Genomic DNA, 15,495 nt, shown 5'->3' with positions numbered 1-15,495 from the left:
TTTATTCAGTTTTTCTTACTGCAGGCACGATGTGCTTTGGTGCCTTCTTTACCCCCCCCCCCCGAATGTCGTGCCTCATTTACACCCCGCCCTACCTACTGTTGTCTGTGCCTTCTCATATCCCCCGCCCGCTGTCCGGGCCTTCTCCCTTCCGTCCGAACCCCCCCGCCACCCGCCCTCCCGTTGTCCGTGATGCTTACCATTTGCAATGCAATAGGTCCCGCATTTACACGAGTTTGAGCTTTTGGTTTTCAAAACATAAATAAAACACATTGTCATCTACAATGCCAATAGCTTAAATGTGTGTAAATGCAAGACCTATTGCATTGCAAATGCTTGTTGTATAACTGGACCATTCCACTCAAGAGAGGAATTCACTCCTATCCTTTTACTCACTCAAATTGGTCGATTTCCATAATTCAAAAATGTGCGTTGGTCTTGTGCCTAGCAAGCTTCAAACAGTTGTAACCACCTTAACTCTGCTTCACGGCACTTCTCCTCCCAAATGCATTTCCTGTAAGCGCTTCTTAGTCCATCTATTTCATTTATCGAAGAGGTGTTAATCTTTAAATGGCTAATGTTAAGGACTTTGAGATTTTCCTTTGTTTCTCTAATTTCATTTGTACATCTGAAAAATGTCACTGTTTTATAAAACTCCTGTCAGTAAAGAGTAGGGGAGATTAGCACATGATGATGATGATACACATTCTGTACATTCAGTTGCCCAATGTATAGAATATCCTCTAACTAGTATATTACATAATATGTACATTGAGTTTAAACTGTCCATTTTCATTAAAAACCATTTCAAACTCTTCAAGGTTTCTATGCTTGTAACTACACCGACCATTCTAAAAATTCTCATAGCAGGTATGGTCAAAGTTAATCGCTATATGTTGAGGGAACTGGTCACTACCTAACGTAGGCAATACTTTGAATTCCACTTTATTATAAAATGCTTTCTGGTACCAATGTATAATGCAATATGCTCCATTTCTGAGGAGAGAGGTGGGCATAAGGGAGGCCACAGCTATGGAAAAAATCCCCATTAATTCTGCCCCTAGTTTGCCCTTCTGCCATATCAGAGTGATGCCTGGCGGTATGTTTCAAATTACATTGTTCATTGAGACCCATTGTATATTCTCTTTCTCAGAAAATACATTTAGATTGAATCACCAGTGAGAATGGTCTCCATGCTCTCCTCTAAAACTACACAGTAATCATGGGAGAGTTTGCACTATTTCTTTTTTAGTGATTGTAGATGAGTTTACATAAACATTATATATTTCACGATTAGACTACTGTCTCGTGCCCGCGGCTCAAGCATCCTACATCATGGAGGCGACACACCTTGCTAGGGGCATATCTGATCATTCACCGCTTTGGTTCCGTTTCGGAGTTGCCTTGAGATCTGAGGGTAGGGTAGCCCCTATTAATCCCTGGCATCTGCGTAATCCTAAAGTAAGGAGGGACCTGATTAAGGCTTTGGAGCATTATTTCCTAGAAAATGAGGGGTCGGTGTCCTCTTCGATCACACTTTGGGAAGCCTTTAAGACAGTTCTTCGGGGTCGGGCTCCATCGTTGATAACAGGAGTTAAACGAGATCAAACCAAAAAAATTGCTGAAGTGGAGGTGGAGATAGATCGCCAGGGGCTGGAGCTGGAGCAGGAGGTCACCCGTGCTAAATTGCATATCCTGAATCTTAAGCAGCTTGAGTACAGATCGCTGGTTACTGATAGCGCCAAAGCCATGAGTAGAGAACAGCAGGGTCGGCTGTATGACGTTGGTGATAAAGCAGGGAAACTTATCGCATGGTTGGATAAGAAGGATAGGGCGGACCGTGTCGTTCCTGAGATTGTGACAGACAGTTTATTTATTTATTTATTTTCGATATTTTTATTGTGCAAACAAATACCCGAAGGTGTCTCGGCACATGTGGAGGCCAGAAAGACCAAACAACAAGCTTACTGGTTAAACAGCCATGTCTTTAGGAGCCTACGAAAGCTCAGCAAATTGGGGGCAGTTTTAATCGTGAGTGGCAAAAGGTTCCAAAGCTTGGGCGCAGCAACCAGGAAACGTCTGTCTCCCCAAGTTGCTGTTCTCGTGCGAGGGACCGGCAAGAGGCAGGTGTTGGCAGATCTCAGCTGCCTTTTAGGGGTGTACAGCTGAAATGCTTCAATCAGAAACTTGGGTCCAATGCCATGCACTGCCTTGTAGGCAATGCAGAGGGCCTTGAATTTAATGCGGCCCTCTACTCTTAGCCAATGTAGATGACGAATGGCAGGAGTAGTAGGCTGGCGGCGGGGGATGTCAAGAAGAATTCTAGCAGCCGCGTTCTGTATGGACTGCAGCTTAGATAAAACAAGTTTCTGTGAGTTGAGAAAAAGGGCATTGCCATAATCAATTTTGGAAAACACTAAGGTAGAGACCAAGGTCTTCCCGGCTGAGGTAGGGAGGTAAGGCAGCAGTTTCCTGATTATTTTTAAAATAAAGAACGCAGATGACACAACCTCGTTGACGTGAAGGTTAAATGACAACTTGCTGTCAAAAATAACTCCCAGGTTTCTAGCCCTTTCAACTGGGACAGGTGGAGAGCCCAGCTGATTGGGCCACCAGATGGAGGACCATTCCGGGGAGAGTTTACCAAAAGTCATGACCTCGGTTTTGTCTGAGTTAAGCCTCAGACAATTGGAGGACATCCAGGTACTGACAGCGAGCATGGTCCTTTGGAAATTAGCTGCCACCACTGGACCGTCCTTATGGATCGCCAGAACCAGTTGGGTGTCGTCTGCGTAAGATGTTAGTCGCACCCCATGGGCCTTTATTACCCTCGCTAAGTCCGCTACATAGATATTAAATAGCGTGGGACTTAGCGAGGAACCTTGTGGGACTTCACAGGGGAGTGCAGAGACTCACGGACCCCCAGAGTATTGTTGACAAGTTTGCGGAATATTTTCACACTGTGTACACATCAGCCTCGAGTCTCCCGGTGGAAGACTCCCACTTGATGCTGCGTGACTTGCAGCTTCCGTGCTTGACCAGGGAGGACCGTGATTTTATGGATGGTGCCCTCACCGTAGACGAAGTGGCCCAGGCGGTGCGCTCTTTGAATTCGGGTAAGGCATTGGAGCCTAACGGGATCCCAATTGAGCTGTACAAGCTTCAACCTGATAAGATTGCTCCTTACCTGAGACGTATGTTTATTGACGCCCGAGAAATGGCAAAACTACCCTATGATCAGAGAGTAGCCACGGTCGTAGTTATTCATAAGGAGGGTAAGCCAACATTGAAGTGTGCCTCATACAGACCAATTTCTTTATTAAATGCGGAACCCAAGATCCTTGTCAAGCTACTCTCCAATAGACTGATCAAGGTAATCAGCGGACTGATACATCCTGATCAATCTGGGTTCATTCCTCATAGGAACACGGCCCTAAATGTACGCAGGCTGCATGGTGTGATAGCCAGGGCTCATACCCTGATGGAGCCTGCCGTAATTGCATCGTTAGATGCAACAATGGCCTTTGATACAGTGGAATGGCCGTATCTGTGGGCAGTCCTGGCTAAATTTGGGTTTGGTCCTGATTTTATCCGTTGGGTTCCCTTGTTATATACTGAACCCCTTGCTCAAGTAGTGGTGAACAATCGGGTCTCGTCACCATTTTGTCTTGGGCGGGGCACCCGGCAGGGTTGTCCCCGATCTCCTCTTCGGTTTTCATTAGCTCTTGAGCCTTTGGCCGCCTGGATCCGCTGGGAGCCCTCTATTCAGGGTATCCGGTGGTCACTACAGTGGGAAGACCGGATCTCTCTATACACAGACGATATTCTACTATATCTGACCTCGCCAAGAAAATCCCTGAATGTTGTCTGCGATGTGTTGGCCTCCTTTGGCAGGAACTCGGGGCTATCTATAAATTGGGGTGAATCGCTTTTGTACGTTCTCAGTGGGGAGACTCCGTTACCCCCACAAAACTGTCCGATTCAGATAGCTACAGACGGATTCAAGTATGTGGGAATATATATTTCACTAGACCCTGCAGTCCGTTATGCGAAGAATCTCCTCCCCCCCTGGTCAGATTACGAAGCGACGCTTGGAAGAGGCTCCCTCTCTCCCTGCTGGGGCGCGCAACCCTCTTTAAAATGATGTCTCTGCCTCGTTTTCTTTATGCCCTTCAAAATTCATTGTACGTGGTACCCGCTAGTTATTTCTGGGAAGTCGAAGGACTGCAACGTAGTCTGTTATGGGAAGGTAAACCCCGGATCGCATTAACTAAATTGACGATTCTGTGCTATGATGGAGGGATTGCACTCCCTGATATCAAGCGATATTATTGGGCCTCACAGCTGGCAGCCATTAATCTTGGTACTTATGGGGCCCCATCGGACCCTGGAAATGCGATGGACAGGTGGCTGCTTCCTGGTGGCAATTATAATAGGGCACTATATACGAAGTCGGCGGGGAGAAGCCTGACGGGGCCAACGCAACACGTGGTGCGGATCTGAAGTGATGCCAATAGCTCCTTGGGATGGAGGGACCGATTCACACAGGCTACTCCACTATTTGATTCTGATAAATTGGGCAAGCTCTGGAACACAAGAGGTTTTGATAGGTGGGATCTGATAGGGATCTCGACAATCGGAGATATCTGGGTTACCGGGAGGATTAAAACATTTGAAGAATTACAAACTGAATTCAAATTGAGGAATACAGAGTACTTTCGCTATGCACAGGTAAGGCATGCGCTGGCGGCAGCTCTGCAGGTACCGGCGGACCTGCCCGAGGCATCTCCTCTTAAAGATAGAATTCTATCTCCCTAATTTATAAAAAAATGGATTAATCATAGAGCGGATCTCCTGGTTGCACTGAGGGAAAAATGGTTGCATGATGGCGTTGAATTAGATGGCGCAGACTGGCAATCTGCCGTGTCCTCACCGAGGGTAGTCACGATTCCAGCTCGATTGCGACTTGTACAGTTGAAGATATTGCACAGAGTCTATGTCACAGGACCCTGCCTGGTTTGGATGGGGCTGTCTGATTCAGAATTGTGTAGACGTGGGTGTGGTCTTGTGGGTACATTCCTTCATTTCATTTGGGAGTGGCGTTATGTGGCTGAGTACTGGAGTAGGATACATGATATTATGCAAGAGGTCTTGGGAGTGGCGGTGTTACCGGAAGCTAGGAGATGTCTCCTGAATATTTGGGAACCCACTGATCTTAATGCAGCGCAGACTACATGGGTAACACTGGGTGATATGATAGCGAAAAGGAATATAGCACAGAGATGGGGATCCGATGGGCCGCCCACAATTACAGAATGGAAAGAGAATATGGATTTGTGTATGTTCCGTGAAAAAACTGTTAATGTGGCGAGGGGGCACCCTCGTAAATGGGCATCAGTATGGGGGCAGTGGAACAGTTATAGAGGGGGACTTTGTGTGTCACCTGTTGACTCTTTCATTGATATCCCCCCTCCCCGTGATTGTTCTAGAATTGTTTATTCTGCTCCCTGCCCCCCCCCCTCTTTCTCCTGATGAGACGACGTGCATTGTGGGAGTGTCTCCTTCGAACTGTATTATTATTTTCGATGTCTTGCTTTAATAAAAAGAATTATATTAAAAAAAAAAACATTACATAGTGCCAAAATATTATTACCCTCATCACCATTTTTTGAAGGAAAATTACATTTTACTACCCACGCAAAATTAGCTTAAGGGACAAAATTATATCTGAGACTACCACACACATAACAGGGATGTGAAATGTTATAAGCTATCTACTTGTCCAGGAGACTGGATGCTTCATTATTCTACTTATTCTCAACAACAACAAAATCCACTTGTCCCATTTAGTGCCATGCAGTTAACTGAAACTATGGCAGCATTCCTATTACATTAAAGTTCTGATAATAGCCTCTCTGATAATGCCAGGGCTCATATTATACCAGGGCTTGGAGTCTAGAAAGGCTATGATTTTTCCATCTTTTTGCAAGTCTTGATGCAAAACCGGAAGTGGGCTGGAAGCAGTTGTTGCAGGGTTAGAATGGCACTTGTGACAGTGGACACTACCAAACATGCATGTTTAAGGGTCTTCACCAACTCCTCGCCAATCTACTCTCTCAAACATGTGAAAAGATTGGAAATGTACTCCACTCCCTACAAGGGCTACAGTAAATGCTTTTTTCCAGAGTGAGGAAAAGGGGGTAGTAAGGAAATTCAATTTACAATCACTCAGCCAACTTTCACAAGAGCAACTAAAGGTATGTATATTTGCTCATGCAAAAATTGAATGCTCAAAAGTCTCTTAGCAGAATCGTTTCCAGTCCTTCTGTAAACTGCTGTTAATTCCTTTAAAGTTGTACCCCTGCAACAATCTAAGGGCCTAAACCTGTGGCGAACACTTGTGACTTCTTTCAAGAATTGAAGCCCAATTTATTTTCATGATGCCTAAAATAGTTTTACATGGATTTCCCTTTATTAGCCTTTTTAAAATTATTATTAAAGGTGCATGCATTATACAAGTTGTATTTGCAGCATGACGTAATGCAATCCAAAATTGCAAAACATTTGTGCAAGTGTTTTCCTCGGGCTGTAAATTATTTTTGTGCATCTTTTTTTTTTTTTTTAAACAAGCAGTTTTAATTTAATTTTTAATGTTTTTATAGTGGAACCACTGTCATTATTGAAAGGGGAGCTCACAGCTTTTCCTTCGAGCTCTACATGATAGTAAAAGCTTTGCATTAAATAACCACATACACAAGTCTGAACTTACACATATGGATACAAATCCTACATTAGTTGCAGACAATCATATTTCACAGATCTATATGACACTGTGAACTGGCAGCGCAAGAGTCACTGATACCGGGGGCTGCGCGCATATGCAGAGGACAAAATCTATAAACAAAAAGGGGGAAGATGGAGGTAGACGTTAGGTTCATCCTCCAGACTGTGTATAGTTATTAACAAATCTGTAAATGACAGATCAGAGAACCTAACCAAAGGGAAGGGCTTCCGCTAAATGTGAGAAACAACACCCTGTATCTAAGAAGAAAAAATTATCTTCTTGAGTCCCCTCACTCACCAAGTGTTGCCCCTAGGTGACATGCTTCATCAATGGGGCCATCCCAGACAGCTACTGTCTGGGGAGTGCTGCAACTTGCGGAACTACGTAGGAGCACTTTTTGTGAAAGAATGTGTAGTGCAGTGTATGGGGGAGTGGTGATGGTGATGCTAAAAAGTACCTAGCTAGTGAGTGAATAATTTATTCCTGCTCCTAGTTGGTATGGACAAAAAGGGGTTGGTAGTAGGGAGGAAGTGTAACATATGTGTACACTGTCCCTAGTATTTGGTCAACATGTTTCGAGGTGTCCCCTAAACCTCTTCTTCAGCACTACATGGGGACCAGCCCCATGCGTACAACTCAGTGAGAAAAACAATCCTATACTAAAGAAATAATATAATAAAGAACAGATACACACCTAATGTGTGAGCACCAAAATTAAATATACGGTTGAAATCAGACTCGTAGTATCTGTTCAAGGAGATAAAGTGACAAAGAAATAAGTACATATTGCCTACCCACCTTTCACGTGGGCAGGTCTAAACCGTGTGCAGTGCTTACATCAATGCATTCCTCTATAGTTTTTGTCGGTGCCCTTAGTAGTAAAATTTATAATTAGTGCTTGTATCCAATGCGACACCTTGCAACACATCGGACTACTCTATTGTGAGAAAGCATGGGTAATCATTAAAAACATTGGTAAAAAGAAAGAAACACTTGTGGAAGTGTTTCTTTGGAACTGGCCACATGAAAGGTGGGTAGGCAATATGCACTAATCTCTGTCTCTTTATCTCCTTGAACAGATACTAGGAGTCTGATTTCAACCGTAAGTATTTAATTTTGGTGCTCACACATTAGGTGTGCATCTGTTCTTTATTATATTATTTCTTTAGTACAGGATTGTTTTTCTCACAGAGTGGTACGCATGGGGCTGGTCCCCATGTGGTGCTGAAGAAGAGGTTTAGGGGACCTGAAATGAATAAAAACTTATATAGTGCTACTTTGCCCGAAGGCATCAAGGCGCCTATCAAAACAGATCATAAAAGGCAGAACCCTAAAACTAAGGGTAAGCTTTGGCAAAGAGCCATGCCTTCAGGGCCTTTCTAAAGGCTTGCATCGATGGCAGGGACCTAATTTCACAGGGTAAAGTATTCCACCATCTAGGAGCAAGGCTAGAAAAAGCCCTGCCTCCCCACTTAGCTCTTCGGACTCTGGGGACTGATAATAGAAACTTCTTGGAAGAACGGAGGTTTCTAGAAAGAGCATATGGAACCAACAGGTCTTTTATTCCTCCCATCTCTTTTCTGGTCAAGGCCCCGTAGACCAGACAAAGAACCTTGAAGGAGATTCTGGCTTCAATCGGAAGCCAGTGCAAGGACTTCCTGGCGGCAGTGGCTGATGACCTCCTGGGCAAATCCAGCACAAACTTAGCCGCGGCGTTTTGAACGGTTTGTAAGCGCTGTATTAAGCACTTATTTATTCCTGCATATAAGGCATTGCAATAATCAAGCCAAGAAGCTATTAGTGCAACTACAATTTGCTTCCGGGCTTGAAGAGACAGATAATGCTTGATCTTCCGCAGGATCTTGATAATGCCCCAACACGTGGAGATAGTCCTATTCACTTGTTGACCCATCGCAAGGGCCGGGTCAATCATGACCCCAAGGTTTCGGGCCAAAAGCGTAGGAACAGGGCAAGTCCCCAGAGATGAGGGCCACCATTCAGCAGACCAAATGTCATCCTTCCCGCCGAACACTAAGATCTCTGTCTTCTCGCCATTCAGCCTCAATGAATTGTCAATCATCCATTGAGCAACTGCCTCCACACAGTGTCTAAAATTGGAGGCAGAAGAGCTGACAGACTGGGCGAGAGACAACAGGATCTGAGTGTCATCGGCGTAGGAGACTACCTCCATCCCAAACGATCTAATAAGCCTGGCAAGTGGGGTCACATAGATGTTGAACAGGGTCGGACTTAATGCCGACCCCTGTGGGACCCCACACTGCACCGGCTTGGATGGAGATAGGAATTCCCCCAGCTTAACTCTCTGTTCCCTCTGGTCCAGGAAGGAGGCCAACAAACAAAGGGCTGGCCCCTCCACCCCTATCTCCCTCAGCCGAGATATTAACACCGAGGGAGACAGGGTATCAAACGCAGCCGTAAGACCTAACAGGATAAGGAGGGTACTCATGCCCTTATCTACTGTAGTGCGGATGTTATCAAGCACTATGGTAAGGGCCGATTCCGTACTATGGCCCCTCCGAAATCCGTGCTGCGAGTGGTCCAAAAGACCAGAGGTTTCCAGAAAAGATGTAAGATGCTGGTTAAGATGAGTTTCCAGCATCTTTGAAGGAGCTGGGAGCAGTGAAATGGGGCGAAAGTTTTTAAGAACCTCTGGGTCTAGGGAAGGCTTTTTCAACAGGGGTTTAACCACCGCTCTCTTCCACTGAGGAGGAAAAAAAATGCCATCCCGCATTGCCCTGTTCATGATCTCCAGTAGCGGGGGCAAGAAAGTTTCCTTACACTGTTTAAGAAGTTTAAGAGGACAAGGGTCGAGGGGAGACCCCGATCTGGTCTTAGTCAGGAGGACATCCAGTTCCTGTAGGGAAAGGGGGGGGAACTAGACAGACATACCAGGGTAGAAGGCCCAGCAGATACTAGGGAGGGAGTAGATTGAGAGGGGGGAGAAGGAATTGAAGCCCTTTGTAACTCTAATGCCGAGACAATCTCGGTAATCTTTGTATGAAAGTAAAGGGCAATATCATCACAAAGCTGCTGAGTGCAGGTGACGGGGTCCGGGGTCTGCAGGGAGGTCAACGAGTCCACGATCTTAAACAACTCTTTAGGCGAGGTAAGGGCGGTGGTAAGCTTCGAAAAATACTCCTGCTTAGCTCTCGTGACCTGAGCCTTATAGTCCCTCAAAAGGATTTTGTGGGTTTCCCTATCCTGTGTATCCCAGCTGGCCCTCCAAAGTCGTTCCTGCTTCCTGCACCCCTGTCTTAGACGTCTTAGTGACTCCGAAAACCAGGGGGCCGACGGCCTTTTTCTGGCAGAGTAGCGTAGGGAGGCAGGTGCCAGTTCATCCATAGCTACTGTAATGGAGCTTTCTAGCTTAGACACCGCTGAACACACATCCTCGTCCATAGAGATAGACGTAATGGGAATTAGGGGAGCCAGTGAATCATTAGTTATATTCTTAAAATTTTGCCTAAATTCCATGTTGACCAAATACTAGGGACATTATACACATAACAGTTACACTTCATCCCTACTATTAACCCCTTTGTATCCATCCCAACCAGGAGCAGGAATAAATAATCGCTCACTAGCTAAGTATTTTTAGCATCACCATCACCACTCCCCCATACACAGCACTACACATTCTTTCATTACAAGTGCCCCAACGTAGTTCTGCAAGTTGCAGCACGCCCCAAGCAGTAGCTGTCTGGGATGGCCCCAATGATGAAGCATGTCACCTAGGTGCAACCCTTGGTGAGTGAGGGGACTCAAGAAGAGATTTTTCTCTTCTTGGATTCGGGACGTTGTTTCGCACATTTAGAGGAAGCCCTTCCCCCCTTTGGTTGGGTTCTCTGATCTGTCATTTTCAGATGTGTTAATACAGAGGACAAAATCAACATGAAAACAAGTTGTTTTTGACCCCAAAAGATATGTCCTGGGAGTCAATCCCACAACCCTGCATAAACAGAAAAGCCCTATACAGCAAGGACTAGCTTTGCATTTTTTTTATTGCAAGATTAGTACATTTCCTAAACCCTACCAGTGCAGTGGAATGCAAAGCCCACATCTCTTGAAAACAAATATCATAAGAGCTTACATGTATTAACCACTCAAAACTTTTATGTATTTCCAGAGTACACCACAAATGTTCCAAGAGCAAATTGATAAAATTATTATTAAGACAACCTCTTGGATAAAATACTTTCCTTTCTTTTAAAAAGCAGGTTAATTATTTGATACATCGGAAAAATATTTTGGAATGTTTCATGTGTAAAATTTCATCTGGCTCAAAAAAGTGACAACGAACATCCATCCAGTGAACAGTAGGTTAAAACAGACATCCAGAACTTACCTCAAGTTCAGTGTCTGTAGTTTGTCTCCATGTCCATCCTTCAGAATCTGAAAGTATAGTTTGCATATTAATTTGTGCTTAAGAGGCTGCACAATTGTTAACACATAAATGTGATGAATAGTCTATCATGGGATCCTTAGTGACATTTATAAATATTAAAATATCTCTACTTATGCATTATCGAGGAACAAAGAGAAAAACATGACTCTAACCTTAAAAGAAAAATGCTTACACAAAGTCAGTTGTTTCAGTTGTTTTAATCAGTTAAGGCAATTAACCCATTATGTTTAAAAACCCACCAGAAAAATTAAAATACGCTTATAAATACACAGATCTGCACTGTATTGCCATCCTTTTTTATGTTCTCCCGTTAATAGAGCAAAAATGAAAGAAAATTGTCCCCTTGGCCATATCACCATATAAATAAAAAAAAACTGCACTGTGGCCTTAAGGTAGCTGAAGAGCCCTCCTAGCATGCATCACAATTGCAATTGACCCCTTACACCTGCTTTTCCAATAAGAGGTGACATCTCACAACATTAGTTCTGGCATTTCCATAGTTAATTCTTTGTGAAACATTATTTTGGGTAAGATATTGAAGTCCAGGTGCAAAACAACCTTCTCGCCCATCGCCATGGATAGAAGGAACTGCACTGTGGAGCACCAACCAATTTTAGGCTTAGAAACCAGAAGGCAGTCACAATGATACTTTACAAATAACCGTCAATAAGAACACGCTTGTCATTTTCCAACCTTTCTGATGCCCGGCAACAAATTACCCACATGTCCACCACATATGCATGTGCAATGGGCAGTTTGTTTTTCACTTAGATCTTCTAAATTGCAGAATCAAAGTATAGCACAACAATAAAAGGTGTCAATTGGAGGCTACCGCTACATGCCCAAGTATTATGCTGATCTTTAATTCAGCTGTTTTCAGTTGCTCATGGCTAAAGTTGCATATGGGAATTTCAATGCTAAATTAACCAGATTGTTGTGGAGTTTATGCACCACTATGCTGTAGTTCCAAAAGATACCCAAAAAACACAAATCGCTTTAGTTTCAGATAGATTAAAAATATGAAGGTAGTTTTTGAACAAATTTGCTCAATATTTTGCTTGTATTTCTCAAATGGACAAACCTTAATTTCATAACTCTAACGAAGAAAATGTTGACCTGAAAGCCTGGAGTCTGGCAAGGCAAAATATCCTGGGAAATGTAGTTTTCACAATGAATTATGTAATAGAGCAGATAATGAAATTGGTGCTGTGTTTATTTAATGACCTCTATCAATGTAAAGTATCTCACCTAAATATATTCTAATGCTGTAAAACCTAGAGAATCTATTGGTGCATGCCATATCTCCCTTGCTCTCACTGCCTGGTATGTCGAATACTCAACATGTTTGTCAGTATTTAGACACTTTCTCCAAAACATGGCAAATCTCTCCAATCTCCCTGACAAAGGAATGTGCCCCTGCCCAAACTGAAACCCAGATTTGTTCCTTTGGGTCTCCAGAGTAAAAGGGTACCTACTATATATTGGACTTCTATGGGTTCAGTGTGCCAACAAGCAATAAACCCGGTGCAGTGCACTGTGGTCATTTGGAAAGCAACTGCAAGCGAAATGCTGGTTTAGGGTACCTGTCCTTTGGCAGCAGACATCATGCATGGAAAGTATAGAAACATACCACATACATATTTTTAACATCTACACTATCCAAGGTTTCTTTCACTGAACACGACATATGTCAATTGTTTAGCATCTTGTTTCCTAAACATGGTGTGTGGGGTTAACAGACGTGGGTTTTCCATGAGTATTAACAGGAATCCACATACTAGACACAAGATTCCATGGGCAAAGTCTCCAGTATCGGGGTCTATCGTGGCCGGTATTAAGGGGATCCTAACGCAGACAGTTAAGAAAACTAGAGGCAAAAGTATTCATGGTGACATCGCTTGCATGAATCCGATTGGGTACCTAGAGTCCCTAGGAAACAAAACGTATGGCAAAAAACTTCACCATTTTCTCACTTTTCTATGACTGGAAACTCCAGAACTTCAGGCAAATGACACAAGTCCTATCATCCAATAATTCCACACTTCTCCAGAAATCAACAGCACCCAACATTTGCCAGTGAACAGTTTGCATGGGACAGGCATAGGTCAACATTTTTACCAAGTGAAAACCACAAACACTATACTGGCTTCACACGTCACAGATGTGTCCTGTTATTGTCAGTTACATTTGCCCCAACTACACGTGGGGTACTGCTTTTATTGGCAGATGTGTGGGGGCATCTGGTCGCTGGATTTTAACTGTTCCCCAAAAATTCCAGATCTCTCGGCTAAAAAACATGTGAGGAAATTCTCTTTTAAACCAATGTCTGATTTGTGCTGGGATTTTGGGGTAAGAAAAAGTGGTATCATCCACGCAATCCACACTATCCAGGACTCAACAAGGTGCCTAGTGTTCATAAACGTATGGGGTTGGTAGACACATGCGTGTCTCTGCCCTAGCGAGGAGTCAGGTGCTGCTCTTCTGTGGCATATCATGAGAAGGGTTGGACACGCAGACACTAACTGGTGAAGGGATTCCTAAGGAGGCAGTCCAGCTTCTTCTCTGGTGTGTTCACAATTTCCGTCTCACTAAGAAATCATTAGGGAATGTCCATAGACCCAGTTTCAAACCACCTGGATGTACTGTATTACAATGCCCAGAATTTTGTTAAACACACACTTATGCTTTTCCCAGAGAACGCCTCTTAGAGTGTACCGTCAGCTTTGGTCCTTTTCTCTCCAAGCAAGTTAGCAGATGAACAGCTCACAGAGGAAACCCTCTATTCAGGGTTCAATGCCAAAGACACTGTGCTTCCCTGAACAGGGGGCACATTCTTGTCCCACCCTGCTTTGCGATTTTGTATATTGTCACCTTTGTGTCTGAAGCAACATAGCATGCTTTAATGATCTTCACCGCCACTCCCGCTTTAACAACATCTTTTTTTCAAATCATTGGTAGAAAAAAACATCAAAGCCGGTCTCACTGCTTATATGAAAAGTCTTCTTAGTCTCCGACAAAGAGATCTACAAGTTTGCTGTTCTAGGTTCAGCTCTTCGTAGTGGCAAATCTGTAATAGTCAATATTTCTGTGCTCTCCTCCTGAAATACTATCACTTTTATAACATTCTGTACTAACGCCCCCTAACACGGACACTCATTAAATATCTTGACCATGCATACTATCATCTTAATCAACTTACTTTGGATTAAAAATATATTAACTTACTTTGGTTTTATATAATGTTTGATGATTTGTATCCTTTATCACAACTACTGATGTTGTACTTAATGCATTTTAAGGGACATTTAGAGTTTACATTCTTCTTATAATTGTAATCATTGATTAATACAATAAACGTCCAACTTTACATGTGCAAAGTCTTAACTCAACTGAAAAGCAGTAAAAACCATGTAAGGGCCTTTAGAAAGGTTTGTGGACCGAGTGCCACAACAGAAGAATAAAACTGAAGAAATAAACACTGAACAGTTCTACGCTGCTTACATGATAATCAACAGCTCAATTTATCTTTTTGGGAGAATATCTTGATTCTGAATACCAATTTACTAATTTGAAACCTGTATTACAGCATTTTTTGCTCAAGAAGGTGAAAAATGTATGTGGAAAAGAAAAAGGAAAGGGCAGTCTGATAGACTTCAATTGTAAGATAAAAAAAGAGAGTTATCCTTAAGAAATTCACGAGGCTTCTATACCTACAGTGCACCCTACTGGCAATTTGTTACAGAAAGCCAGCTCTGTTTTTTACAGTAAACTATGTATTATCTTGTAAGGTGATTGTAATGATGTGAAGTCCACACGTGATATAGTATTAAGAGATGCTTTATTCCATGATGTAGAATGTTCATGTCATGCATCTATCAGAATATTGATGATCTGCCTGTGAGTTTACAGTTGGCTGGGCTGAGTACCATGATAGATGTTCCTGGTGGGGTCTCTCTATACAACTTGGAATAAAGCATCACTAAATACTACACAACGTATGGACTTCTCATCATTACATTCATGGCGACGATCTTATGAAAGAACCTACGTCAAGTCAAGAAGTACTACAAACTATAAGTTATCAAGAAAGAAATCTACAAAGTATGAAAGGACCTCCTGCAACAAGAAAAGCTACCCCAACTGCCAGCAGGACCCCACCAGTGACCTACAACCGGTAGCCCACAGCAGTCTGGCAGTCGTCCTGTGTAACAGTGAGTTTACAAATTTTATCTTGGCACTGTGCCCTGACGCTGGGTAAGCCAATCTGTTTTGACTTTGAGACTGA

General features: G+C 43.3%; 1 protein-coding gene across 1 annotated transcript in view; it reads right to left on the bottom strand.

Moving 5' to 3' along the window:
- LOC144823501 (kelch domain-containing protein 1-like) overlaps positions 1 to 15,495 on the bottom strand; it is a 348,734-nt gene that overhangs the window by 129,711 nt on the left and 203,528 nt on the right. Inside the window, exon 5 of the mRNA XM_078682075.1 lies at positions 11,151 to 11,197. Within this exon, the coding sequence (XP_078538201.1) occupies positions 11,151 to 11,197 (47 nt within the window). The remainder of the gene's footprint in view (positions 1 to 11,150; positions 11,198 to 15,495) is intronic.

Source organism: Lissotriton helveticus, chromosome 3_1 (assembly GCF_964261635.1).
Source record: "Lissotriton helveticus chromosome 3_1, aLisHel1.1, whole genome shotgun sequence".
Taxonomy (NCBI): Eukaryota; Metazoa; Chordata; class Amphibia; order Caudata; family Salamandridae; genus Lissotriton; species Lissotriton helveticus.
Note: the sequence above shows the minus strand (reverse complement) of the source record. Positions and strands in the feature narration are given on the sequence as shown.